Here is a 26341-nt window from a genome sequence, read left to right as displayed (position 1 = left end):
CCTGCAAACGGGGGTGATAATAGGCCCTGCCTCTTAGAAGCCCCTTTGAAGGCACCTGGCATTGCAGCTGCTATTGTTAGTATTAGCTATTATTGTTACTATTATCACAATGGGACCCCATGTCTCATCAATTTTGAGCCAATTTCTCCTCCCTCTCAGCCCAGAGAAGCTGGCCTTTGATTCCTGATCTCCCTTGGCCTGGCTTCTCCACAGCTCTGCCGCTCCCCTGGGGTGCGGACCTGGCATTGCTCTCTCCCTTTCCCCCAGGCACCCATAGTTGGGGGGGGGTGGAGGGGGGGTCCCACCTGCATCACCCTGTGGCCAGGGCCAAAACTCATGAACCTACCCCCTCCTGAAGGCATTGACAGGACTCAGCCAATTCCATCTGCAGGCTGGGTGCGGGCTGGGTGGGTGCTGGGTGTGGTGTGCCCACTAGCCCCTCCCTCCCCCCCCACCCCCCCCCCCCCGCCGGCACTGGGCCACTCCGTCCTTCTGCCCTCTCGGCCCTTTGGCCTGGGTCTGGCTACCCAGATGGACCCTTCTTTCTCCTCGGCATAAGGAGGGCTTGATTGACCTAGCCTCCACACTTCGGCCTAGACAAAACTGTGGCGAGGGGAGCGAGGAAAAACTCCAAGGTCCTGGTGCCCCTTTCTCAGCCCTGGTGGCTCTTATCTCGCCCTTCCACCTTGGGGAGGCCTGGCCTGCCAGGGCGAGTGCAGTTTGAAGGGAGACTCTACTTGGGGGGAGGGGGAGGGGCCTGGACCTGTGGGGACCAGAATCGAGCAGTCCTGTTGGTCTCAGGGGACAGCCAAGACCCTGGCCCTTTACAGAGTTCCTGTGGATGGGGGTGGGAAGTTAAGAAGTGGAAAGAGGAGGAGGGGCTCCTGGCTGCTGGGGATTATGCAGAGGAAGGCATCCCTCCTCCTCCCCATCCCCCAGGACTTGGGGGTGGGGAGTGGGCCAAAGCTGGAGGGTCGCTCCCCAGTAGCAGATGCAAGGACCATTTACCCACCACATCCCTGGGGGCTGTAGGCAGCGCAAAGAGGAAAGAGATCAGGGCCTGTGTGCAAAGGGGGGTGCTCAGTAGGGATGTGGAAACACACAGGGACTATAACAGGAAGGTTAGGGGCGCCTGGGTGGCTCAGTCCGCTGTGTCCAGACTCAGGTCATGATCTCGCAGTTCATGAGTTCGAGCCTTGCATCAAGCTTGCTGCTGTGAGCATGCCCCCCTCTCTCCTTCCCCCGCTTGTGCTCCCTCTCTCTCTCAAAAAGACAACAACAACAACAACAAAAACCTTTTTAAAAAACCCAACAGGAAGGGTAAAGGCAGCTGGCCATTTGGGGTCCTTTCCCTTTGACGCAGTTTTGGGGTGATGGTGGAGTTCGAAGCTGATGGCCAAGAAAGAACTCTTGAAGACCTCTTTGGTGCAAAAAGGTGGTTTTATTAAAGCACAGGGACAGGACCCGTGGGCAGGAAGGGCTGCACTGTAAGTGTAGAGGGTGACGGTTTTTATGGAATCGGGGGAGACAAAGTCAAGAGGGAGTTTCCAGAGACTTTCACATGGAGGCCTAGCTACTGTCAAGCTTAGGTTGTTTTTCCCCCTCTAACAGAGCATTAATGTTAAGACAGTCGGGAGTTCCTGGACTTTAGGCTATTGATGGGATTGCCTTTTTCTGGCAAACTGGTGGAGACTCTTATCAATTTAACCGTTTGTGGGTTTTTGGTTTGTTTGGTCCTTTCCTGTTTTGGGGTAGCCTGGGGAGTCCAGGGAATATCACACATATCCTAGGTGGGGGGTCGGTGCTGTTAGCCTGTACTCTGCCCTCAAAGCTCCCTTATCACCCTGATCTAAGGGCTGTACTGTGTTATCTCCCCTCTTGTTGACGTGGTTTGAAGTGGGGTTCATTAGCAAACCGTCAAGAAAGAATTCTTGGGGCGGGGGCCGCCTGGGTGGCTTAGTCGGTTGGGCGTCCATCTTCCGCTCAGGTCATGGTCCCACCGTTTGTGAGTTTGCGCCCCGCGTCGGGCTCTGTGCTGACGGCTCGGAGCCTGGAGCCTGTTTCAGATTCTGGTCTTCCTCTCTCTCTCTCTGCCCTTCCCCTGGTCACACTGTGTCTCTCTCAAAAATAAATAAGTGTTAAAAAAGACATTAAAAATTTTTTTTGAAAAAAGGAAGAATTATTGAGACATTTTTGGTGCAAAAAGGTGATTTTATTAAGGCATGAGAACAGGACTCCTGGGGTTGAAAGAGCTGTACTGGGGTTGTGGGGATCAATTGATTAGATACTTTGGAGTTGGGAGAGGCAAAGATTGGGGAAGACTTACAGGATCCTGGAGGCCTGGCTATTGTCAGGCTAAGGGATCCCCGCCCCCCCCTCCCCAGCAAGGTATTAACATTAAGACAATTGGGAGTTCCTGGAGAAGAGTTATCCTTTGCCTGTCTCAAGTATTTGTCAATGGGCTGCAGGTTATAGGGAAATTTAATTTCACCTACATTTCTTTTTGCCTTTGTTCTCACATCATTGTGACAACTCCAGGAGAGGCACCATTATGATCGTGGGGCTCTAACTCACGATGAGATTAAGAGTCACGTGTTCTATGGACTGAGCCAGCCAGCCGCCCCTGGTATAACTTCATTTACCTACGTTTAAAGAGAACATGCCTGTGTTTGCTGGTAGGTGCGTTTGTGGAGTGACCTTGCGTGGGAGGGTAGTGGAGGGGAGGGGGACAGAGACCGGCTTTTCATTTTATACCATGAGCGCGTATTACTTTTCATCGCTTACAGAAAATACAGTCTAAGCTTTTTCTAAAATGAGCCTCAAGGCATCGGGAGGGTCTTGATAGGTAGGGATCAGGAAAGGAGTTCCTGGTGGAAAGAACAAGAAAAAGGACACAGGAGGGAGGAAACCCCGGTTATAGGAGGGGAATTTCTGGCCCCTGTTTTGGCTGCATCCCAGGACACGCGGGAAGAATGATGGGCAACGAGTGTGGGGAGGCAGGCGGTGTCCGCTGAAGGCTCTGATGGGTCAGGATAGGTGTTTTTATCCCATTCTGCAAACAGCGGGGAGTTTTTAAACTGGAAAATTGGCGCCTAATAGTTTACTCTTTGTAAATTACTTTCGTAGATATGATAGCATTTTTAATCTTGACAGAAATCCCGTAGGGTAGACAAGACAAGCCTTGTAGATGATGAGGGACCATAAGGTGAGCTGAAGGCCATGCACCAGCTAGCAATACCTACCCCCCCCCCCACTCAGGTGGGATATGTGTGATAGTCCTCAGGCACTCGGGCTGCCCAGGAACAAAGGAAAGGAAAGAAAATGGTTACCTGATAGAGGTCACACTCCTGCAGGACACGAGTCTGTACTAGTTTACAAATGTCTTAGTCAATTACCAGAAAAAGGCAATCTCATCAATAGCCTGCTCTCCAGAAACCTATAGACTCAGTTTCTTGGAGCCCCCACATCGCCCTCCCCTCCATAGTGATGCGGGGAACAAAGGCCAGAAGGAAATGGCAGGTAAAATTCAATTTCCTTTTAACCTGCAGGCCACTGGTAAATACCTGAGGCAAATACAAAGAAGTATAACATTTCTACGGGAACCCCCTACTGTCAGTGCCTTATTGACTTTATCTCCCCCCAACTCCATAGTGTATAAATGGTCACCCCTCACACCTATAAGGCAGCTCATCCCGCCCAAGGGTCCTACCCCCGTGCTTTAATGAAATCACCTTTTTGCACCGAAGATGTCTCAAAAATTCTTTCTTGGCCGTTGGCTCTGAACCCCCATCTCTCCAAAACCCCATCACTTAACAGCATTCAGATCACGAAGGTGAGACAGTGTGACCCTCAGAAGAAAAGGGCAAAGTGACCCTGAAGTCATGAGTTAGCAAAGCCAAAAAGGTTCTGATAACATACCTTGGAAGGATGTCCTTATATTTGTCCAGGGGCATAAAATATTAGGGGCTCTCTTTGTTAGTTGAGATTAAAGGAAAACTAGAATACATAATGAGGTTCTATTGAATGAAGAGATGCTGATTTTCTTGTCAAGGTTCAGAGAGGTTTAGGGCTGTGCCCAAGGCCACACAGCTAGTGGAGTATAGAGTTGGGTACTGTCCCCAAGGCCCATGCTCTTTCCAGCCATCGTGGACCATACCCATATGTCAGAAGGGTCGTTCTGGCTGTGTTTAGGACACGCAGGTTTGGCAAAGGTAGCAAGGCTCGTGAAGAGGCTACTGCAATGGTCCAGGTCAAAGGTATAGGGAAAGGGGGCCAGGGGACCTGAGTGGAGAAGAGGGATGAGAAAACATCCCCTCTGTCCAGAATTTGGCTAGCCCAGGACCCCAGTTGTCCTCTCCATTTATGCTGGGGAATGTACCCCCACCCCCACCCCCACCCCCTCTAGGGGGCAAAGTCAAGAAAGAGTCAGCTCAGGTGGGGTGTCGTGCCCTGGCAGCTGGTATTGATGGTGCAGAGTCGCCACCTAGTGGTGACCGGGGGTGCTGCGCCAAGGAGCCCCACCTGGTCCAGGAAATCCAGGGAAGCCATGATTCATCCTTGCTCCCTCTACCTGCTTTCTCATCAGAAAACCTGGCAGCCGCACCTAAATTCTACAGGCATTAAGGCCACAGGCTAAGATGCCAAAGCCTCTATAACTCCTCTCTGCCGTCCTGCCCTCCTTTCAGAACGTCCTGCCCAGAAAGGGGCACCAGTGACCCTCTCTCTCTCTGGGTGTTCCTGACCTACGAGACCCCAGGTACCCTAAGAGCTGCCTGCCACCCACGTGAAACGCTGGGGCGTCCGGTGTCCAGAGGCTGATGTGGTTAGACTCCTGGGCCCCAGAGATGCTTTCCAGCTCTGCCTCTTCCTGGTGCCGTCTCCTCCCCCACGGTGACCTTGAAATCTCTACCCCCCCTCCCAGCAGCCTGCTCCCTGCACTTGCTGTCTTCAACCCTTTATCAGCCCTCCTCTGGGGCATCCTAATCTCAGCCAAAGCTCGGTCATTCTGACTGGCCTTTGGGAATGGACTTGGAATGTTATTGCAGAATCCACACTACCTCCCACATCCTGGCTGGGCTCACCCTGCAGACCCCAGATCACTGCCGTATCTTTCTTCCCTCACCTTGGAGGCTGCAGTCACCCAGGGAGGGTGGTAGGGGCGGGGCGGGGGCGGGGGGGACACTGGCTTTGGTGGCAAATACTCCAGTCTACCCAACTCACCACTCACTAGCTGTTTGATGTGTTACGAAAGCCGTAGACTTTTGTGCCATAAAAGATGCCCTCGACAAGGTTAAAAGCCGAGCAAATGGGAGAAAGTACTTCCGGTGAATGTAACTGATAAAGGATCAATATCTAGAAGCTAAAAAAGAGGGCCCACAAATCAATTTTAAAATTACAAGATAAGAGAGGCACCTGGCCAGCCTGGCTGGCCGTCTGGGGAGCATGTGACTCTCGACCTTGGGGTTGTGAGTTTGAGCCCCACATTAGGAGTAGAGATTACTTAAAAATAAATTTTTTTTTCAGAGAGAATGAGAGAAAGAGAGAGAGCGCGCACACAAGCAGGAAGGGGGAGGGGAAGGGCATAGGGAGAGAGAGAGAGAGAATCCCAAAGAGGCTCCCATTTGGGGAGAGCGAGGCGGGGCTTGATCCCATGGCCCTGGGATCATGATCTGAGCCAAAATCAAGAGTCGGATGCCCAACCGACTGAGCCACCCAGGCACCTGTTAAAAATAAAACCTTAAGGGGCGCCTGGGTGGCTCAGTGGGTTAAGCGTCCGACTTCGGCTCAGGTCACGATCTCACGGTCTGTGAGTTCGAGCCCCGCATCAGGCTCTGTGCTGACAGCTCAGAGCCTGGAGCCTGCTTGGGATTCTGTGTCTCCCCCTCTCTCTGCCCCTCCCCTGCTCATGCCCTGTCTCTCTCTCTCAAAAATAAACATTAAAAAAATTATAAAAAATAAAATCTTAAAAAAAACAAAATAAGAGGAAAATTGGATCAAAGATATGAACAGATAATTCAAAGAAGAATATGTAAAAACAGCCAGGGAATATATCCGATGCCCAAGCCCACTAGTAACTGGGGGGAAATGCCAATTAAAACTACAAAGACCCGTGGCATCCGGATCTCAGTACCTAAATGGAAGGCACCACTGAAGGAACCAGGGCTCCCTGGAAAAATGGCTGGCTCCGGGTCTGGGGCAGGGAAAGTGCATGGGGAGCTCGAGACATCTTATTTGTGGCAGAAAGCAAGGAAGCTTTCAGAGATTAATGGCATCATGTCAAAAGGACATACTAACCCGCTGGAAGGGACTCCCACTGGCCAGACTGACACAATCTGAGCATCTAAAAGAAAAATGAGTATAGGTGATGGAAATACACTAGAATCACAAAAGGTCAGTGTTCTTGAGAAATGTAAACAGGAGAAATCCAGAGAAGCTCTTAGGACCCCCTGGAGAGGCATTTATTAAACCAATACCTTACTCTGAAAGCTGATGGGGGGCAGGGGGCATCTGGCTGGCTCAGTCGGGGAAGAGCACGTGACTCTTGACCATGGGGTTATGAGTTCGAGCCCCATGTTGGATGTAGAGCTTACTTTAAAAAAAAAGGTCAGGGGTGCCTGGGTGGCTCAGTCGGTTGAGCGTCTGACTTCGCTCAGGTCATGATCTCGCGGTCCGTGAGTTCAAGCCCCGCGTCGGGCTTAGTGCTGACAGCTCAGAGCCTGGAGCCTGCTTCAGATTCTGTGTCTCTCTCTCTCTCTCTGACCCTCCCTCCATTCATGCTCTGTCTCTGTCTGTCTCAAAAATAAATAAACGTTAAAAAAAATTTTTTTCTAAAAAAAGGTCAATAAAGGGAAAATCTCAAGCATCTCTCCTGCCTTTTCAGCAGGAAATGTGTTTTAAAGTAACCAAATAGCCCTACTTTGGAGGAAGGAAAGATCCACTTTTCAGAAGAATGCCAGGGGTATTCCTTAGTTATGACTGCACTAACGAGTTACCCGCTTAAAACAACACACACTATTCTCTCACAGTTTCTGTGGCCCAGGAATCCAGGGTATCTTGAGAGACTATAATTGAAGTGTTAGCTGGGCCTGTGGACAGCTCAACGCCTGGCTAAGGGAGGATCCATTTCCAAGTTCATTGGCAATGGCTGTTGTCCAGAGAGGCAGGGCCAGCTTCATGGGCATGTGACCTGGACAACAGCACAGGGCCCTGTGCTCAGAAGGGCTCTGTGCTAGATTTAATGCGCTGTAGTCTGTCGCTACTTTTGTCTTTGAACTTGTGTTTTGTAAGTGAACCAATGGGACGATGTGCTGTGTACGTGAGCAGAGGAGACATGCCATATATGTGTCCCCCATCGTTCCTTGTGGCCCCATTTACATAAATTATCCAAGATGCCCCATGAGCACCAGGCACGGTGCAAATGCTTTCTGTATGGGTGAATTCATTCCATCCTCCAACAGCCCATTATACAGATGAGTAACTGAGACACCATAAATTCAAGTCGCCTGCTCAAGGCTTTGCAGCTGGCAAGTGGGGGCTGTTCTCGGGCAGCTTATATAGAGTTCCTGGAGAGAGACTGTTCTATTTTACTTTAAATTCACAGACTTGATTTCAGCTCGGGTCATGATCCCATGGTCGTGGGATGGAACCCCCCATCGGGCCCTGCATTGGGCTCTGTGCTGAGCATGGAATCTGCTTAAGATTCTCTCTCTCTCTCTCTCTCTCTCTTTCTCTCTTTCTCCCCCTCTCCTTCTCCCCCACTTTCATGCACACAAGGGCATGCTTTCTCTCTAAAATAAAATTTAGGGGTGCCTGGGTGGCTCAGTCCAATGAGCTTCTGACTTCGGCTCAAGTCATGATCTCGCGGTTCATGGGTTCGAGCCCCACATCAGGCTCTGTGCTGACAGCTCAGAGACTGGAGCCTGCTTCGGATTCTGTGTTTCCCTCTCTCTGGCCAACCCCCCCCCCCCCCCCGCCGCTCACACTCTGTCTCTCTGTCTCTCTCAGAAATAAATAAAGACATTTTAAAAAATTTTTAATAAAATTTCAAAAATTCATAGGTATTTCTAGACTCTTTTACAATGAGAATATATAAATGTATATTTATGTAATTGAAAAAGAAAAATAGTTAGAGAAGGAGGAAGAAAAAAAGAAAAGAAATCCTTGTTCTTCATTCTTCCTCCTCCTGGGGCCTGGTCCTTGCCTTCCCGGAACCCTCGCTGTGGCCCGGTGCCCAGACCCTCTCTGTTCTCAGGGGGGCTAGTAGTCACCTCTAGGGCTTTCAGTTCCCTGGGGCCCCCTGAAGTAACTCTCAGGGGAGACTCTGGGCTCAGCAGAAAAGGGAAGAGTTCAAGAGCCCGTGGACTGCAGTGGTCACCTGGCCCTTCGTCTGGGGCTGCCGTCACTGGGGCTTAGCACAGGAGAGATTTGCCCACGGTCGCACAGTAAGGCAGGGCAAATCTGGACCGGTGCGTATCTCCTGACGCCCGTCTGAAATGGTGCTACCCACACTCTGTCCTGAGAAACACGAAAGCTCTTCTGAAAAGCTTTGGTCCCTCAGGCTCCCAAAGTCTTTACCAGAGTCTGGGTCCCACCACTCCTCCCAAGCTGGGAACAGGGGGACTCCTACCATCGGCCCAGATCTCAGTTCGGGAAAGAGAAACTGAGAACCTCAGGTCTGTGAACGCTCACTGTCACTTCTCTCCCTGAAGCTCTGTGGGGCCTTTTTGCTTCTCCCCAAAGTCTCAGACCCCAGCTCCTTTATCGACTTCCATAACCTCCCCCATTATTAGCTGGTGCTTCTATAGGGCCTTCTAGACCCCGGAGGGCTGTCCAGGACCTGGAGGCCTTTGGTAGGTCTGAGCTGGGGCCAACAAGGTTCGAGAAAGCGTTGCCCAGCTGCTAGGTGGAGACAGACTATGGAAGTAGCAGAGTGGTGAGCAGGCCAGGCCACGGGTTCAGGATTCAGGCGAGGGGGGACGACTTCTTGCTCTGTTCCGTGTGCTTCACTTTGCTTTTCTCTGCTGAGTTGTTGAGGGGCTCGGACTTTGGGGTCAGCCTGGAGTTCCTGCTCTGTGACTGTGGGCAAGCTGTTAACTGAACCCAGTCCTTGGGCCTTAAAATAGGGTCACGAGGAGTATCTCTGAGGCCATTGCAGGAGAACAGATGAGGCCCGTCTATAGGTGCTCCCTCCTACCCCCAAGACTATTGTCCTTGCTGGTCTGAAATTATTTCGGGGTTCACACATTCCCAGGCGCCCCTAGTCTGCTTTTTTTTTAATAGAGCATTTAACTTTTACCGCTGGGTTCAAACTATGGGAGGATATTTTCATATATAGGTGGGAGGGCTCACATTTTTCCTTTTTGCCTCAGATTATGTCCGCTAAAGCGAGGGAGGAAGGCGGGTCCACAGAGAAAGGGAAGCAGGAAAGGGAAGGTCGCCGGCCCACAGTGCTCGGCCTCTGGTGAAGGTCTCGCCCATCGGCCAGCAGGGGGCGCTGTGGGGCCGCGTGGCCAGGACGGCTTGGCGGGGAAGGAGCCGGAGCCTGGGCACCCCCGTTCCTGACACCCCATCACTCACTTCCCGAGAGCGCCAGGGGGAGCTGGCCCAGTTGCTTAGCTCTTCAGCGACAAGGCCATCCCTGAGTGTAGAGCACAAAAGCCCAGACATTGCTCCCCTACCCTGGGGACAGCCCACCGGGGACACCTGGGTTCTGCCCAGTTGGCGGTAAGTTGCACTTGTCCCTCCCCCACCCCACTCCCCACTCCCCACCCCTGTCCAGCAGGTCTGGGGGGAGTCGCTCACTGCCTGCGCCCCCTCTCTAGGTGGTGGGGAGCCGAGATAAACTTTCTCAAGGGCCACATTCCAGAATGATTCCAGTTTTGCTGGGTTCGGAGGCCCCTTCACTAAGTGAAGTGAAGGAAGGGGTGTCTTTCCTCCCAGAGGCTCTCCCCCGCCCCGCCCGCAGATGCCCCTTTTCCTCTCGCAGCCCTGCAGCCCCCAACCCTGGCTCTGGCTCAGCCTGAGCTCCTCAGGGTCCTTCAGGCCACCTCACTGTCCTTTGTCCTGCTTCCTGAGAGTTTCCTCCTTCATTCACTGCCTTCCTCTTTCCATCTCCGCCCCTCCTCTCTCAAGACCCAACTTGGCCAGTCCGCCCTCTCGCCTCCTTCCATTTGCTGCTTCCGATGGCCTGACAGTCAGGTCACCCTGCCCCGAGCAGCTCTTACGTCCCCAGTGCCGTGGCTGGCTTCCGTCCTCTTCCTCCTGGTACCTACCTTGTTCACTTATTTTATTTTTTATTTATTCATTTTGAGAGAGAGAGAGAGAGAACATGAGCAGGGGAAGGGCAGAGAGGGAGAGAGAGGGGATCCCAAGCCGGCTCCGCACTGTCAGCGCAGAGCCCGACGTGGGGCTCGAGCTCACGAACCATGAGATCATGACCTGAGCCGAAATCAAGAGTCAGACGCTCAACCGACGGAGCCACCCAGGCTCCCCTCACTCCTATCTTAAGTTTGAGGTGACCACGCAGCTCAGAAAGGCGAAACGGCTTGCCCAAAGTCACACAGCATTAGGAAACAGGCTGGCCCCGGGAGTCCAGCGCTCCATCCCCGGGACACAGCCTCCCTGGGAAGGCCCTGCCCCATTGACGTCCTCTCCACCCCGCACTTACGTCTCATGCACACAGCTCACTCTTGGCCCCGTGTACGGGTCTTGCTTTCTATGAGTGGAATTCATGTAGTCTCTGGATTTCTACTGAGCGCTTCTGCTGTCCCAGGCCCAAGAGATTGAAGGCATAGCCTGCATTCAAGGAGTTCATGGTCTGGGAGATAAAACTTTTCCTGTCTGTCAGCTGAATCTTCCCAGGCAGCCAGGGGTCCTCCCAAGGGGCGGAGGCTGCTTCCTGCTTCTCCTGCAGCCCACCCAGGGGTGGTGACCTCCCCACCCCTCCTTGGGGAGCTCATGCTCTGGCTGTTGCTTCCATTGTGTGTGGGGGCTGGGCAGGCCAGCCTGAGGCTGTGGGATACAGGATACAAAGCTGGGGAGGGGTGGGTGTGGAGAGCGCAGGGAAAGGGCTAGGGGTGTCAGGTTGGTACTAACAGACTTCCTTTCTCAAACTCCGGAGGGTTGGCCTTCCGCAGGGAACTGGAGAACACTTTGCTCTCCCCGTGTGGGATGCTGGGTGCTCGGGTCTGACAAGTGGGGGCCCGATCGATCCTTGGCGCTCTCACTGGCCCGTGAGACCAGCAGGGGCCCTTCTTCCTGAAAGTCTCTCCCCGATTCCTCCCTCACTCATTCTATCCTCCTTAGGGAGGAGAGTTCCAGAACCAAAGATTAAAAGCCCCTTGACGTTTGAAAACAAGCACAGGGGCACCTGGGTGGCCCCGTCAGTTGAGCATCCGACTTCCGCTCAGGTCATGACACCGCGGCTCATGGGTTTGAGCCCCGCGTCGGGCTCCGTGCTGACAGCTCGGAGCCTGGAGCCTGCTTCGGATTCCGTCTCCCTGTCTCTCTGCCCCTCCCCCGCTCACACTCTGTCTCTCAAAAATAGACAAACGTTACAAAAAAATTAAAACAAGCACAAACACCCTTGCTGGCTCCCCCACCACCCCCGCCCCCGACACAAGCCCCAAAGCCCAGCTTCCAGTCTCCAGCTCTGTGCTCCTGATGAAACAGGTTGGGGCGTCCACTCCCGTGGTGAGCCCCAACTCAGAGGAGCCCCGGCCAGCCTAGGCTGAGGTACAGGAGAGCGGGCCCTTGGGTGGCTCCCAAGAAAAGCCCTGAGCCCTGAACTGAGGAGGGGAGGCAGAGGCCAGGGACAGCTGGCAGGAAAAGACAGAATGAGCAGCACAGACGCGGGAAGAGCGAGTCTGTTTAATGACACGGCTGGGACTGGTTACAAACATCAGAAACTACAAAAGGGCAGGCGGTTGACGCATGGCTGCAGGAGGAGGGACGGGAGGGGACACAGGCACAGCAGTCACACAGCAGCCAGACACCCTTGAGGACGGTACACGACCAAGGGACACACATGGGGGGGCGTCCCCCGCATCTCTGACCCAGATGGGTGGGCAGGACCAACTGCCAGTCAGCAGCCAGGGTGGGGGGAGGCGGGGAGGGAAGGCCCGAGGCCCGCAGAGCCCCGGGATGGGGACATCTGGCCTGTCATCTCTGACAGTAGCATAGAGCCCCTGCTTCTGCTGGGATCCTAAGCAGCAAAGGCAGATGGGGCTGGCATTCGAGGCTTCTTTACCACGGCCCCTCCCCCAGGGCAGGCATCCTGTCCCACACGCTGGCCCCTCTGCTGGCCCTTGCCCATATGGGCTAGAGCAAGTCAGGGAGCCACCTCCTTTTGGGGGGGGGGAGGGGGGAAGCCAAATCTTTTTAACCTAGAAGTGGAAAGCAGGAATGTGGGGAGCTGGTCAGAGAATGGGCTGGACTTGGCTGGCAAAGCTGGGTCACCCCAACCCTGCCCACCCAGGCCCTCGGGTCACCCCAACCGTGCCCACAGGCCTAGATTCTCTCCGACACGGGACCCCCCATCTCTGCCACAACACTCTGTCCTCTGCCCAGAAGCATGACAAGGACCCCTCCTTGCCCCACACGCAGATGGGCAGAACCCAAGCTTCCCAAGTGCCTCTGGGCCCCTGGGCCCCCCAGATACACAGTATAGATATGTATGTATATATATATATATATATATTTTATATATAGATCGTATATAGAATATATCTGTATATATGGTAGATGTGTGTGCGTGATGCTCTAGATAGGTGACACGGGACCTGCATGCTGGCCGGGCAGACAGAAACGGGGCTGGTTTATTCCCGGAGAGACTCGGACCTGCCCCGGACTCCTGCCAGCTGCTCAGCTGGGTCTCTGACAGAGAGTAGAAAAGCTAAGAAGGGTGGGCCCAACTCTTCGAGGAGGAAGGGTACCCCATCCCCACAGGCCACTGAGCTGGGGTCAGCATCCAGGCAGCCAGCGCCACCTCCTGGCGGCTCCGGTGGGGACCGTGGCCACAGCAGAGGCTGCCTCTTTCTGGGAAGACGAGTCAGGGATTCTTCCAGCTTCCTTGGCACCCAAGGAGGGTCTTCAGAACTCGGCCTTCGGCTCAGGGTGCTGCCTGGGAGGGGGGAGGAGAGAGGGGGGGTCCTATGGCCCCGAGGAGGGCAGCGTGGCCGGAGGGCTGTGGATGAGATAGCAGATGAAGTGAGAGGTTATGGGGGGAGGGGCATGGAGTGGGACCAGGGGACGCCGGGAGGGGGGCAGCGGGGAGGGATCAGGGGATGGCAAGGCAGGACAGTATCTTCCAAGAGACCCATCACACTGCAGCTTGGAGACAACCCACTAGACCCCAGTTCTGCTAGGAACCTGCTGTGTGGTCTCAGACAAGTCAGGTCCCGCCCCCACCCGCCCCCGGCCCCCAGATCTTTCTCTCCACCATGCGAATCACATCTGAAGTAACATCAACCGTGTGAACGTGTTTCACACGCCGCAAAGAACCCTTCCAACATCAGCTCTTTTTCTGTGAATTCTGAGACCCGTGCCTTCACTCTGGTTGACCCGGCTGGGTACCCTTCCTGCCACACAAAGGCATTCTCTGCCCGTAAAGCCCCTGTGCTGGCCCACCACCGCTTCCCTGATGAGAGAAACTGGATGGAAACCCTGCCAAGACCCTGCTGTGTAACTGCCTCCCACTGTCTCAACGCATTTGAACCTTAGCAGTAGGTTGGGTGTGTAGGCCCCGGGCCCAGGGAGACATGCCTTCTTGGGGCCCACACCCCCGCCCTCAGGAGACCCGGGTTGGCGGGGGGGAGAGTGTGCAAAGGGACGAGGGGACATTCCCCTTCATGTCTGGCGGGGGTGGGGGTGGGGAGTGACCTAAATTCGAGATGCCCAAGTCTAGATGGGGGCGGGGCCCCTGTGGCCCTTCGCGGCTCACTCTGCGAGGAGCAGAAATGGGCAGACTGAGATTCTGCTGGTTTCTTCGTGTTTGGGGTTTGGCGAGATGGAAGTCCCAGGGGTCCAGCTGGGGCGAGAGAGGGGAGGGGACAGGGCTTCGTGTCGGGAAACGCTGTCCATGTGTTTCTGATTCACTGGGGCGTGCACTGGCCAGCTCTCTCTCCTTCTCCCCCTCCGGTCCCTCTAGGCCCCTGTCAAAAAAAGCCCTTTTCTCTAGAAGCAGGAAGTCTTGTCTCCTGGCTGTAAACAAACTCATCTCCGGCAGCAGCGAAGAAGCCAGGCTGGGGAGAGGCGTGGGAGGGCAACCCCCTTCCCCCCAACTGACCCTCCCCGGCCCCTCTGTCTGCTTCCGGCAGCTCTCTAGGCTCTGCCAGCACCCCCTCTGGCAGGTAGAGGTCTCTTGCCTGCTTCCCGTCCACCCTGGGGATCTGGGGCAGATCCCCAGGGCCCAGCTGTGCACATCTGGAGTTGCTGCCTGGCTGTAGCCAGAAGTTCCCGAGCTCCCCGAGCTCCCCTCCCTCCCCGGGTGGTGCCGATGTGGGGGGAAGGGAGCAGGAGCACGCTGGGGCCAGTGTGGTCAGCGGCAGGAAAGTCAGGAGGCCTGGCCTCCCAAGGTTGCCCTCCAGGGACCTCCCCCAGAGCTGGGCCCGGAGGCCTGCGAGCAGGAGGTCTAGGAGGTTCCGTGGGCCAGCTTGGAGCCTGGGGAGGAGACGCGCCTTTTCTATGGGAAACTGCTGGGAATGTTTCTCTACAACGCGTGTCCTGAGCTGCTGGCTGACCCCTGCTTCCCATTCCCGCCCACGCTCCTCTCCCTCTTCCCTACTCGAGCTCTGCCTCCTCCGCCCCTCCGTGGAGCTCCCAGAGCCGCCTTGCCCCTTGGGGGCCCAGGCAGGCCGGAGTGTTCCCAGCCACCATGTCTAGGAGCCAGCCCTCCCCTCGTCCTCTGACTCGGCTGGAGTCACTGAGGCTGGCCACCCTCCTCGAGCCCATCCCCAGAACTGGGAACCCGGCCTCCAGGGCCAGCCTAGAAGTAAACACGCCCCCCACCCCCCGCCCCATGGCGTGCGTGGTGGTGATGCCCACGCAGGCCCGTCGTGGGCCTGGGCACGTGCACGTGTGTGCACACGTCCTTGTGATTCTCTGGCTCCAGCCCTGTTGAGGCAGAGGCAGCGGGGAGCACTGGTCAGCCTTAGATGAAAAACAGCCCCCACGTGGTTGGTACCTAGGGAGGAAGTTGCAGGAGCTGGCCTGGGCTGCCTCTGGGCTCGATGAGCCAGCCTTCCTGCTAGGAACCTCTAGCTGCTGCTAGACCCTCCCTCTCTGCCTTGGGCCGCATTGGTGTTGGGCCCTCTGGGTGCTCTCTGGTTCTAGGCAGCGGGATGGCTCTCCTGGAGGAGGACTTGTCCGAGGCTCACTGCTCTGAGTAGCCTCGAGCAGGCGCCCTGGGCTCAAGCCGGCCCGTGCCTTTCCCATCGTGCCTGTTCTTAAGGGTGCCAGACCCCAGACCCAGCCTCCCGGAAGGGTTCCCGCCCCAGCAGTCAGCTCCAGTGCCCCAGGAGAGATGGGAGGTCAGGGGGCAGGGGAGGACACAGCAGGGAGGCTGCCCGGCCCACCCTCACCCCTCCTCACGTGGTGGCGTTGGGGACCTGCTGTACCCAGCCCACTTCCTTGTAGGCAGCAGTCACATGGCTGTAGATGAGGCCACGCAGCTTGGCCCAGGCTCTCTGCGTCTCTGGTGGGAAGTCATTGGCAAATTCCTCGGCGATCACTTCCAGAATTACCCCGGAGAGGATCTGGGGGCAGAGGGAGGAGCGGGAAATAGATGCCTGGGCGTCTTGCTCCCCGAAGCTTCCCAGGGCCCGCAGCACCCCTTCTACCCAGCGTCTGGCCGAGGTTATTACTCCCGACACAGCAGCCTGGCAGCTTTGGGGACCAGACACCTTCGAGACCCAGCCCCGGCTGCCCTCCAATCCTGCTGCCCCTCGCTGTCACAGCCACCCCAGGGGAAGAAGCTGGGCTGCCCAGTGGTCACCTCTGCTGCCCCCTCCCCGAGCGTTCCCAGAGCAAAGCAAGGCGGGTGGTTAGAGTGGCCGCACCCACCCAGCCACGTACCTTGAAGTACACGGGCTCCACCTTATGCTTGAGGGCGTGGGCTTTGCCCACAAGGGCGAGCACAGAGGATACCTTCTCGGGGTCATGTAGGTTCTCCACGACAGTGTTGAGGGCCCCCATGACCCGGCAGGCGTGTTTCCGCAGCTGGGGGCTCCGCTCCATTTCCAGGGGCTCGGTCATGTGCTTGAACTGGCTGAAGTACTGCTTGGCGGACGGGAAGTTCACGAAGAACCTGGCAGGAGGTGGGTGACCGCTGAAGGAGGGGCAGCCCGGCCCCGCCCCGAGGTGGCCAGGATACAGGGGGTGCGGGGTGGGAGAGGCAGGACCAGTCATTGTTTCGCCACCACGGGTGCTGTCTCTCGGACACAGGCCCTCCGTCTGGCCGAGCAGGCTTACATGCAGCCCCCCACCCAGGTCCTGGCCATTTCTGTCGGCCAGACTTGCACAGACCGTCGGCTCTGTCTCTCAGGCCTCTGCCTTCCTTGCTCTGGCCTCCTTTCTAGACCCTACGCGCCCTTCGACGCCTGCTCCAGTCACAGCAGAGACACTAGGAGCTCTAGTTCTGGGATCTCGGGCCAGTGCGACCCGGGGCAAGTGACTTCACTTTTCTGGGTCTCAGTTTCCTCATCCGTGCGATGGGCATCGTTGTTCCTAGCTTGTTATGAGGCTGCACGGAGAGACCGCGTGGGGAGCCCTCAGCACAGTAAATGCCAGCCTTTATCACGATAAAGGTAGGGCTTTCTCTGTGAACAAAGTACAGCCCAAGTGACTTAGGTCACCCGGTCAATGGAGAGAAGAAATGAGACCCAGTCCTCCCGCCAGCTCCGTCTGTTCCCTCTTCACTACCTGCTTCCCTCCTCGGCCTGCAGAACATATCGATTGGGTGATTTAATTAAAGCTATTGACTCACCTTACCCACCTCGCGTGGTTCTGTAATCACTTCACAACTCTCCGACAAGCCTGCGCACGTCTTGGGGGCAGACCCCAGGTCTTTCTAGCTCTCTCCTCCCCTCCCCAGCTTATCTGAAATTGTCTAATACACTTCGTTAGGTCAAACATCACTTTCATTAGGTCACTCTCCTGCTCAAAAACATTCACCGGCTCCCCATTGTCTACCGGCCAGAGTCAACGTCCTTAATCCGGGATTCCAGTCCTTTAATTTGGGATTAAACCGTCCCAACTCCAGCCATCTTCCTGCAGCCCACGTACTGCGGGTAAAACATTCCTTGAGCGTGCCAGCCTTTCTGTCCACACAGTGGAATGTCTTCCTTACTCTTCCTCTGGTCAGACTTGCCTTCCCAGAGTGCCCAGGCTGTGCCCGGGGGCTACTGCTTTCCCCTCAAGGCCATTAGGGGTTCCCTGACACCTTTTATGGACTCTTTCCTTTCTGCCTGTTGGATTGGGTCCCACAACCCAACGGCAGAGCCTGGCTCTCACACACCCTCTGACCCATCACCTCAGGGCCCAGGGCCCTGTGGCCTGCAGGATGACACTGGAGAGCTGACTGTGGTGGGAGGTCACACCCAGGCTCCATCGGACCTTCCCACGACGGGATGGAATGTCTTGGGCCTGTTTTGTCAGGTTGTTTCACACCCCTGGGGTATCTCCCCCCTTTGCGATCAGAGAAAGCCGACAATTTGCCAAATCAGCCCTTTGGCCAAAGAGCCCAGAACAGATGCAGAAAGTAAGGCATCTGGCCCAGGCCATCCCTCCCGGCGACAAAGCGGCTGCTGGCGGGGGGGTGTGACGGGGACACAGTCCATGTGGAGACCCAGGGTGACCTTGGGCAAACTACTTCACAACCTCCTGTCCGCAAACGCGCGAGAGGAGATCCTCTGGCTCGATGCTTCACAGATATTCTGGTGGGGGCCAAATGAGGCAATGAGGCTGGAAATACACTGGATTTTTCTGGAGAGGCCCTGTAATGAAGGACAAATGTAAACAGCCCAATCTGGACTTAAATGAGTATCTTAGACTTCGGGCGTTTCACATCGCAATAAAAATAATGATCGCTGTTCGCCCGGCGCGTGTAACGATATGCAAAACGTCCCAGCCTGTTATTTCATTTAATTGCCTCGACCAAGCAGGCATTGTATCCATTTCACTGAGGAGGAAATAGCAGGGAATACTCACTGAGCACTTACTAGCTTGTCTCATTAATCCTGCAAAACGCTCCTGAGGTTGCCACTGCCTTTATCACCACATTCTGTTTTAGGAATCTGTGCCCAAGATTGCCCAGCAAAGTGGGTAGCAGGGCCAGGAAGGAGCCCAGACGGTCCCTGCCTCGACGGCTTCCCCATCCTGCCTTCGGGGAGGCGGCTGTGCCAGGGAGATGGTGGCCTGGAACCCAATGGGGCTCCTGCCTCAACACCCAGGGCCAGGTTGTGGCCCCTGAGAAGTGACAGTCCCAGGGAGCGGCTGCGCCGGACCAGGGGAGTCTAGGGGTCCTGTGCTCTGTTCCTTCATCCGGGCTTCTCTCCCCGGCCCCTCCACCCTTCCACGTGTACTCTCGACCCTCCCAGTCAGCCTTGGGGAGTTTCTCAGCTCCCAGAGGCATCTGGGTTTCCAGTAGAGCCTGAAATAGGCTCGTCTGAGTGCGAGGGGGAAGGCGGCAGAGTTACAACCGGGAGGGGAGGCTTTCTAGAGCTGGGAGGGGAGACTTTCTAGAGCTTGGGCGGTCGCACTGCAGGTGCGGGGTCTGGCTCAGACTCCAAGACTGCTTCTCCACGGCCACCGGCCACCGCCACTCCACTGCTTCGTGGCAGCTCACTCCTGGGGCAGGGGGAGGGGGGAGGGCGTGGGGGTGCGGCTGGCCTTAGCCCAGTGGGGAGGGAGGACCTGAGAGTGATGGGTCAGACCAGTTTCTCAGGCTCTCACTGGGGCCTGTCCCTGTGGATGTGAGTAAAGTTGGGGAGGGGGGCGTGACAAACTGGGGAGGGGCCTTTGGGACACCTGAGAAGCTTATCCCTTATAGCCCCTTTAACCCAGCCCTCCCCCAACTGGCAGGTCATGGGGCCGAGAGCAGGAAGAGACCCAGGAGAGGAAGGCTGGTGTGGCTTGGAGGAGGGAGGCTGGCAGGGAGGAGCTGGGCTCCAGTCAGCACAGAGGTGGGGTCAGGTGAAGTGTGGCCTGGGCTGACCGGCAGGCGAGACCTAACTGCTATCTCGGGCCTTCTCAGATTAATTGTGGGCCTCTCACTGAGCACTGAGTACATTGGTAAATGCCCCCCTCCCCCAGCCCAAACCCAGCCTCCCTAAGAGTCGGGAATGGGGAACTGCAGGGGCACAGAGAGAAAGGAAATCTTGCCAAGACATCAGCCTCTCCAGAAACAGCCCTGGCCTTAGTGGTCAGTTCCCTCTTCTGCATCCCCCCCCCCCATTCCTGGGGAAGTTGGGCGGTACCCCAGGAGCTGGATCTTGGACACGTCCCCTCCACGTCCTCCCTGGCAAAGGGCAAGGTATCTGGACGGAAAATCTCCAGGGTCCCGTGGACTCCACCTCCTTTCTTCCGGGTGACCCATGTGCTCACCGGGTGCATCCTGAGGCCTGGTGGGCTGGCGTGTGCCAGCATACACGGCTGAGAGCCACCCTCCAGGGATGCAGTCTGGTGCGTCTGTGACTCCACGACCCACAGTGTGCTTGTGTGGGTGCTCCCACGTGCAGGTCGGCGCCTCAGAGTGCCTGAGGGCTTCGGGATCTGAAACCCCCTCTTGGTCTCCCCGCCATCCCCCCCTGTGTTTCTGGGCCTCGGAGCTGCCCACATCCCCATATCCCTTCCTCTAGAATCCTCCCCCAAAGAAGAGGCCACTCAAGAGTGCTTCTTGTTCTTTTTTCTCCAAAATCTGTTTCCAAGTTGGAATCAGGGCATATCAATATGGAGTTGGGCAGGTCCCAGGCCTGGGGGAGGCAGAAGGGAGAGAGCGTCGGGGAGGTGCAGGAGCCAAAGCCGGGCCAGGACTGGGAGACGGGCATGCATTTCAACTCTCCTTTTCACAAGCAAGGGTTCACCCTAGCTCCAAATAGTAAGACTGCCCTACTCTGCTGGAGATCCCGCAGCTTCCCTCTGCTGCTGACAGGGGGTTGAGGGTGAGTTGCGGGTCCCCCCCCCCCGCCCCCCCCCCCCCGCCCCGGGGACCAGCGCGTGTGGGAAGAGAGCATCAATCTGCAGCTATAGTCAGTCACTAGCTTGTGGGGGTTGGGGACATTAACTATAGAGGAACGGTATGTGTCTACGGGGCCTGGAGATGTGTAAATAAGTGTCACTTCAGGGGCATGTGGTACCTGGATAACCTCTGAGCCCAAGACACATGGCCTTTCCTCCCCAAGTGGTGGTTTCAGGGTGGAGCCTTGACTCCTGAAGCTTCTTCCTTTCCCTCCACCAAGCTCAGCAGGGACTGTACCCTAGGGACTGCTTGCTTCTCCACTCACCTGTGCCTCACCTGGGAGCTCCCTGCCCTCCCAGCCCCTAGGGGCAGGAAGGGGCCGGCTGGGAAAACTGGACCCCCCTGTGACCTACTCCTTCTGACCTCTATTCTCTGGCCCTTGGCTCTGTCCTTCCAAGAGGTTTTGAACACAGAAAGGGGCTGCGCTGGAGAGAGGGGTCTGCTCCTCTTTGCCCGCCTTCTAGGCTGAGCCTCAGTGTTCCTGCCTCTAAAATGGGGAGCCCCGGACGAAGGGTGGGTGAAACGTGTGCCTGTGACAGCTGGGCTGGGTGGCTGGGGTCGCTGGTGAGGAAGGCACGGCCAGGAGTTCTGAGGCCCCGGGAGAGGAGGGGGACAGAGGCGTCCTCCTTCTGTGTCTGCCTCTTAGTTCCTAGCCCCTCGCCCAGAGCCAGGACGGGCTCAGCCAGGGCTTCGCCCACCCCGGGGAAGCCCCACGCTGCCTGCACCCGGGCAGGCCCGGCCCCAATTTCAGCCGGAGAGGTGGCGCCGGAGGAGCTCAGGAGCTCGGACCCGGGGCCGAACCCGCCCCTGCCTGGAGCCGCTGCCGCCCGCCCTCCCCCGGACTCGGGCTCGGCCGGGGCCGGAGTGACACCTACCTCACCAGGATGGCCACCCCCACGTCCTCGCAGTTGGCATAGAGCCGGGCCCACGTAGCCTGCACCGCCTTCCTCTCCGCCTCGGACAGCTCCTCGCTCCGCTCCCTGCGCTCAATCTCCATCTCGCCCGGCACTTTCTCCATGAGCAGCTCCAAGCCCAGCCCGGCTTCGCTCGGCGGCGGCGGGGCGCGGGGCGCCGGGCGCGGGGAGCCGGGGCCGGCTGCGTGCGCGGCGGGCGGGCTGGCGAGCGAGGGGTAGAGCGCGCCGGAGGGAGGGAGCGTGTCTGTCTGTGCGCGCCGGGTGTGTGTGTGTGTGTGTGTGTGTGTGTGTGTGTGTGTGTGCAGGGTATATGTGCGGGGGGCGGGGGACCGCGAGCGGGGGGCGGGGATGTGGTCTGCTGGAAAAATGTTAAAAAAAATAAAGCCGCTCCAAACCCCCAACCCCGCGTCGGTGAGCCAATTCCGGCAAGGTGAAGGCTGGGCGGGGTGGGGGCGACGCGGCTGGCGCCCGCCGGGCCACCACGGACCTTGACCGCCGGGCGGGGCTGGGGCGTAGGTGTGGTGGGAGCGCTGGGGGGCCTCGGGGGGAGGGGGCGGTCACGCGGCGCCGGGCTGCGCGGGCCGCACAGGAGTGCGCCCCAGGCTGGTGCGGGGGGCGGGTCGACGGGGGTGGGCGGGGGGGTGGGCACGGTGTCCCCGCTCACGCTGCGGGCGGTGTCGGGCCGTGTGCGTGTGTGCACCCTTCACGCGGCGGGGAACTGACTCAAAGTCAAACACTCCCAGGCATTTGCGGCGTGGCCGCCCGCCCTCCCGCCCGAGGGGGCGGACGCAGCCCCTCCGGCCGCGCCGGGATCCCAGCTGAGCCCACGCTCACTCCCGGCCTCCCCCGAGCCAGCCGCTGGGGGCGTCGGCGCCACCCCCAGAGCTGCGGACCCCCGGGCCTGGAGGGTTTAGGACTGGGGTCGCCTCTCTGCTCCAATCCCTTATTGGAATCCACCGCCGCGGGGATGGGGGCCAGCTGTCCAACTTCAGCGCCAGAGGCCTGCGGCCCCCTTTCCTTCCGGCCAGCACCCCCTCCCCCTCGGTACGTGCACAAGGCGTCCAAGGCGTCGGAAAAAAGTCCCTGGGTGGCTTATTAATGACACGGGCAGGCAAAACAAAAAAAAAAACCAAAACACAAAAAACCACACGCGCTGCCCAGAATTCCGGCCCTGGTGGAGGAAAGTCCGAAGAAGAGGCAGCCGGCTGGGCAAAGAGGTCCTGGGAGAAAGGTGTCAAGATATCTTGGGGAGGCCCAGGCCGCTGGAGACATCTCAGCTACCGAGGCTCTGATTAGGAAGGGGTTCTGGGAGTGGAGGGGACAAATTCTTGTCCTGCCGGCCCTGCTCACAGAGGTGTGAGCGCCACTGGACCAGAGGTGGGGGCTGGGCCTCAGATAGCCAAAGGGTCCCCACCCTACAGGCAACTGTTGGACCTGGGACAGCCAGGTCCCCCCTCTGACTCCCAGACCAAGCCTGATGCCTCTTCCCCTAGCGCCTGGAGACTCTGCCCTTCTCAAGACTTTGTGTCCCAGTGCAAGTATCAGAAGACCTTGGCTTTGGGTAATGTATCTTAATGGGGTAATGTAATGGGGCAATGTATCCCCTAGGCTTTGGGTAATGTATCTTAAAAATCATGGGGCACCGGGATGGCTCAGTTGGTTGAGCGGCCGACTTCAGCTCAGGTCGTGATCTCTCAGTCCATGGGTTCGAGCCCTGTGTCGGGCTCTGTGCTGACAGCTCAGAGCCTGGAGCCTGCTTCAGATTCTGTGTCTCCCTGTTTCTCTGCCCCTCCCTCACTTGCACTCTGTCTCTCTCTGTCTGTCTCTTAAAAATAAATAAGCATTTAAAAAATGTGTTAAAAAAAATCTTGGGGGCACCTGGGTGGCTGACTTTGGCTCAGGTCACAATCTCGCTGTTTGTGAGTTCCAGCCCCATGTCGGGCTCTGTGCAGACAGCTCAGGGCCTGGAGCCTGCTTCGGATTCTGTGTCTCCCTCTCTCTCTCTGCCCCTTCCCAGCTCTCTCACTGTCTGTCTGTCTGTTTCTCTTTCTCTCAAAAATAAACATTAAAAACTAAAAAAAAAAAAAAAAAAAAAAAATCACGTTTGGAAGTAGAGAGCCCACGTGCAGCCCCAGCTTGGGCCCTCCCTGGAGCTCAGGGTTGAGGTCCCTCCCTGGCATCCTGGGCAGGAGACCTCCTGACACTGGCTCCATCCCAGTTGAGGGAAGGAAGATCTAGTGCCTTCTTCTGGAGGACTTGGTGAGGGATGGAGGAGAGGGGATGTTCAGAGCATGTCTGCTCCACATGCTGCCTGGGCCAATACTGAGCACACCGCACTGGGCCACCTCACTGAACCCCTCTGATCGGACACCCAGAGCAGTGCCATGCCCTTCCAAGTGGCGGCCCAAGAGTTTCCACTGGGACGTGGAAAGGAAGGAGGAGAAATCATCTTTCTGTTTGGTTTTATCTCATCCTTTACAAGTTTTATCTGTGTTTACGGGGCAGGAGTGTGTTTGCACAGAACTATGGTATATAAGTTTTAACCGGATGCGACTACCTATCTCAGGAGTGCCCACTTGAACTCAGTCTTTACGGAAGAGGGTATGTCATCAGTGACATCTGGAGAGGATTGTCCAGAGGGGACAACCGAGTCACGTAGCCGGCCCTTCTTCACTCTCTGGCCTCCCTTGTCTTCCTGGCTTCATCATCTAACATTCTCCTCCCTTCCTCCCCTCCTGAAGCCTCCGCGTGACATCATGGTTCCACTGCCCATCAACTTCCGGTTGCTGGAATATGCTTTGTGCTTTCAGGTCTGCAGCGCTGGCAGTCTTCCCTCTGGGGGCCCAACCTTCCTTGAGCACCTGCAAATTCAGATGCCCCCGGCTCCCCTTTGAAGCTTTCCCTGCCGCTTACAACCTCCTGCAGATGCCTTCATTCACCCAAGTCACTCTATTGTGGTCATTTACCTCACCTGCCGGTGCATGTGTCTAGACGAGAAGCCGCTTGAGGGCCAGACCCAGGCCCTAGTCACATCTATATCCCATCCACATCCCGAACAGACAGGTGAATTTACCCTGCCACGGTCGGGGACAGCCTGGGCCCAGCGAGGTTAATCAGTCTTCACAAGGTCGGGTCTGCTGACCCCACTAATCAGCTTGAGCCTTCTAATCCATCACCAGCAGGAACCTCGGGACAGACCCAGCAGTGCTTGTGGGAGCCGGCGGGGCCGTTTCGGCCTTCTTCTGCAGACCCCGTCTGGGAGGGGATGGGGCGGCTGAGCCATGTGTACCACCCTCTTCCTGCTCAGCACCTTGGCCATGCTCTGGCGCCGCCGATTCGCCAACCGGGTCCAACCGTGAGAGGCCGACTGGGCCATGGGCTCGGGTGGTGGTGGGGAGAATCCACTGGGTGGGGCGAGAGCCCAGCCAAAGGCGGGCAGAGGCTGCCTGGACCTCCAGGGAGGCTGGGAGGGGGGTTTGCCGGGAGTCCCTGAGGGGCTTCCCCTCAGAGCAGGGGGGAGTTTGCGGCCCTTCAGAGACTCTGGCCGAAGCCCCCAGTGCCACAGCCCAGCGTGGCTGGGTCCCGCGGGAGAGAGGGGGTCTGGGTCTGGGCACTGCCCACAGCCCTTCCCGCCTGTTTCTCCCACCCACAGAGAGCCCAGCGGACTCGATGGGGCGGTCGTGGGCAGCAACATGGACACAGACCTCCAGTCCTCAGGCGGGTAAGGCAGCAGAGAACGTGGGGTGGAGGAGGGAGGGTGCGTCTAAAGAAGCTGCCGCTCTCCCTGCCCCTGTCCGAGCCTGGGGAGGGCCACGAGTGTGTGCGCGCACGCTGTATGCTGGCCCCTCGCCCCAGCCACCCTGTTCCCCGTGTGCCTGGTGGGCAGACTCAACGTCTGTTTTCTCCAGTTGGCCTTGGGAGCCCCCAGCCTCTCCTCTGGACCACAGCTGCTCTGCCTGTTTGTCCGAGTGTGGGCTGGTCCCCAGGGTCCCTTCTAGCGGCAGGCGCAGGGGGACTGGAGACGGGGATGGGGCAGAGGCAGCCCTGCGTTGCTTTGCTCGCTTTCCCTTCCCCCTCTCCTGCTGCCCCCGCTCAGCCTCAGCGACTCCTCTGCCTGAACCTCTAGCGGGATTCGCTGTCCGGTCCCCAATAGAAGGCGCAGGAACAGCATGACATCATCGGCACTGAGTGCCATTGGCTGGGCAGCCCCTGCGGGCAGGACGCTGTCTCCAGTGGCCAGAAAGTTAACTCTTCCCTGGGCTGAAACCATGTGGCCTTTACAAGGGGTGAAGTTTTGGGAACTTCTGGGTTTTTCCTTCCCTGGGTGACCAGTGTCCTTTGATGACAGGGGCTCCTACGCCCATCAAAAAATAAAAAAACAAAAAAACAAACCAACAACACTGAAAAAGCAACAAATCTTTATTAATAACATACTGTTTTGCATGTTCTTTTGTGCCTGGGGACCTCCGGCTAGCGTGGGAGTCCTGTGTGAAGTGACATTCTTTCCTGCAAAAGGTCGGCTAGCCGCCTCTCACCCCTAGTGAAACAAAGAGCATGATGTGCTTGGGCTCCAGGGCCCTTGGCAGGAAGGAGTCTCCCCACAGGGCTCAGGTGGCTGTGCCGGTCAGCATGCCTGCCTGCTGATGCGCCCCCGTGTCTCTTTCCGGGTGTGGGACCTGCCTGCAGCACCCCTTAGACACGCAGGGACTGGCGAGCCATGAGAACATGAGTCTCTCTCCATGCGTGGCCCCTAATTCCTCCTTGGTGCTGGGACTCCCCCAGGCTCTGAATGTCAGCAGGCCCCCTGGGAAAGCTCTGGGCACGTGCCAGAAGCAGGCATTCCTGTGATGCCCTTCCTTGACATCTAGGCTAGCTGAGATGGTCACGATAGCGCCCAAGTACTCGTACCGGTGAAACGGGAGGACGGCTGCAAAATGACGGACACCGGGCCTCACACAGAGGAGGCTCTCACGTGACTGGTCCTCCCTGTTGAGTTTGGGTCTGCAGGTGCACAGAGTTCAAGTCCTGACTCCACTCATGCTGACTGAGAGACTCCGGGAAAGTTACGTGATCTTTTTAGTGGCATATAAACTGGGATTAGTAAGAGAACGGTGTGAAGGGGTTTGTGAGGTTGAAATTAAGATAATCGTAAAGCACTTGGCACGGCTGCTTAATAAATGCTGGCTGTTCTCTT

At 57.1% G+C, this 26341-nt stretch overlaps 2 protein-coding genes across 2 annotated transcripts; one reads left to right on the top strand and one right to left on the bottom strand.

Moving 5' to 3' along the window:
- Nucleotides 1-13149: 13149 nt before the first annotated feature.
- Nucleotides 13150-21251, bottom strand: CYGB (cytoglobin). Its single transcript, XM_047081735.1, has 4 exons — nt 21109-21251; nt 16072-16303; nt 15589-15752; nt 13150-13183 (listed from the first exon to the last, which is right to left on the bottom strand). The coding sequence occupies exons 1-4, from the start codon at nt 21249-21251 to the stop codon at nt 13150-13152; spliced, it is 573 nt and encodes a 190-aa protein (XP_046937691.1).
- A 3177-nt stretch (nt 21252-24428) lies between these two features.
- On the top strand, nt 24429-25145 carry PRCD (photoreceptor disc component). The gene is made up of 3 exons (XM_047080425.1): nt 24429-24502; nt 24800-24868; nt 25034-25145. Exons 1-3 carry the CDS (start codon nt 24429-24431, stop codon nt 25143-25145), a joined length of 255 nt encoding a protein of 84 aa, XP_046936381.1.
- Nucleotides 25146-26341: the final 1196 nt, after the last annotated feature.

This window comes from Lynx rufus, unplaced genomic scaffold (assembly GCF_022079265.1).
Source record: "Lynx rufus isolate CCGP_SWC_20201006 ecotype Redwood Valley unplaced genomic scaffold, mLynRuf1.p SCAF_18, whole genome shotgun sequence".
NCBI classification, from domain to species: domain Eukaryota; kingdom Metazoa; phylum Chordata; class Mammalia; order Carnivora; family Felidae; genus Lynx; species Lynx rufus.
The sequence above is the reverse complement of the archived record's forward strand: the minus strand, read 5'-3'. Positions and strand labels throughout refer to the sequence as shown.

Excerpts from the sequence above, each read along its gene's own strand:
- CYGB (XM_047081735.1), bottom strand. The coding sequence starts at position 21,251 with ATGGAGAAAGTGCCGGGCGAGATGGAGATTGAGCGCAGGGAGCGGAGC. Across the intron at positions 15,753-16,071 it reads TGGAGCCCGTGTACTTCAAG|ATCCTCTCCGGGGTAATTCT; the intron begins GTACGTGGCTGG and ends CTCTGCCCCCAG. Across the intron at positions 13,184-15,588 it reads CAGGTCCCCAACGCCACCAC|CCCTCCGGCCACGCTGCCCT; the intron begins GTGAGGAGGGGT and ends TCTCATCCACAG.
- PRCD (XM_047080425.1), top strand. The coding sequence starts at position 24,429 with ATGTGTACCACCCTCTTCCTGCTCAGCACCTTGGCCATGCTCTGGCGC. Across the intron at positions 24,503-24,799 it reads TTCGCCAACCGGGTCCAACC|AGAGCCCAGCGGACTCGATG; the intron begins GTGAGAGGCCGA and ends TCCCACCCACAG. Across the intron at positions 24,869-25,033 it reads GACCTCCAGTCCTCAGGCGG|ACTCAACGTCTGTTTTCTCC; the intron begins GTAAGGCAGCAG and ends CCTGGTGGGCAG.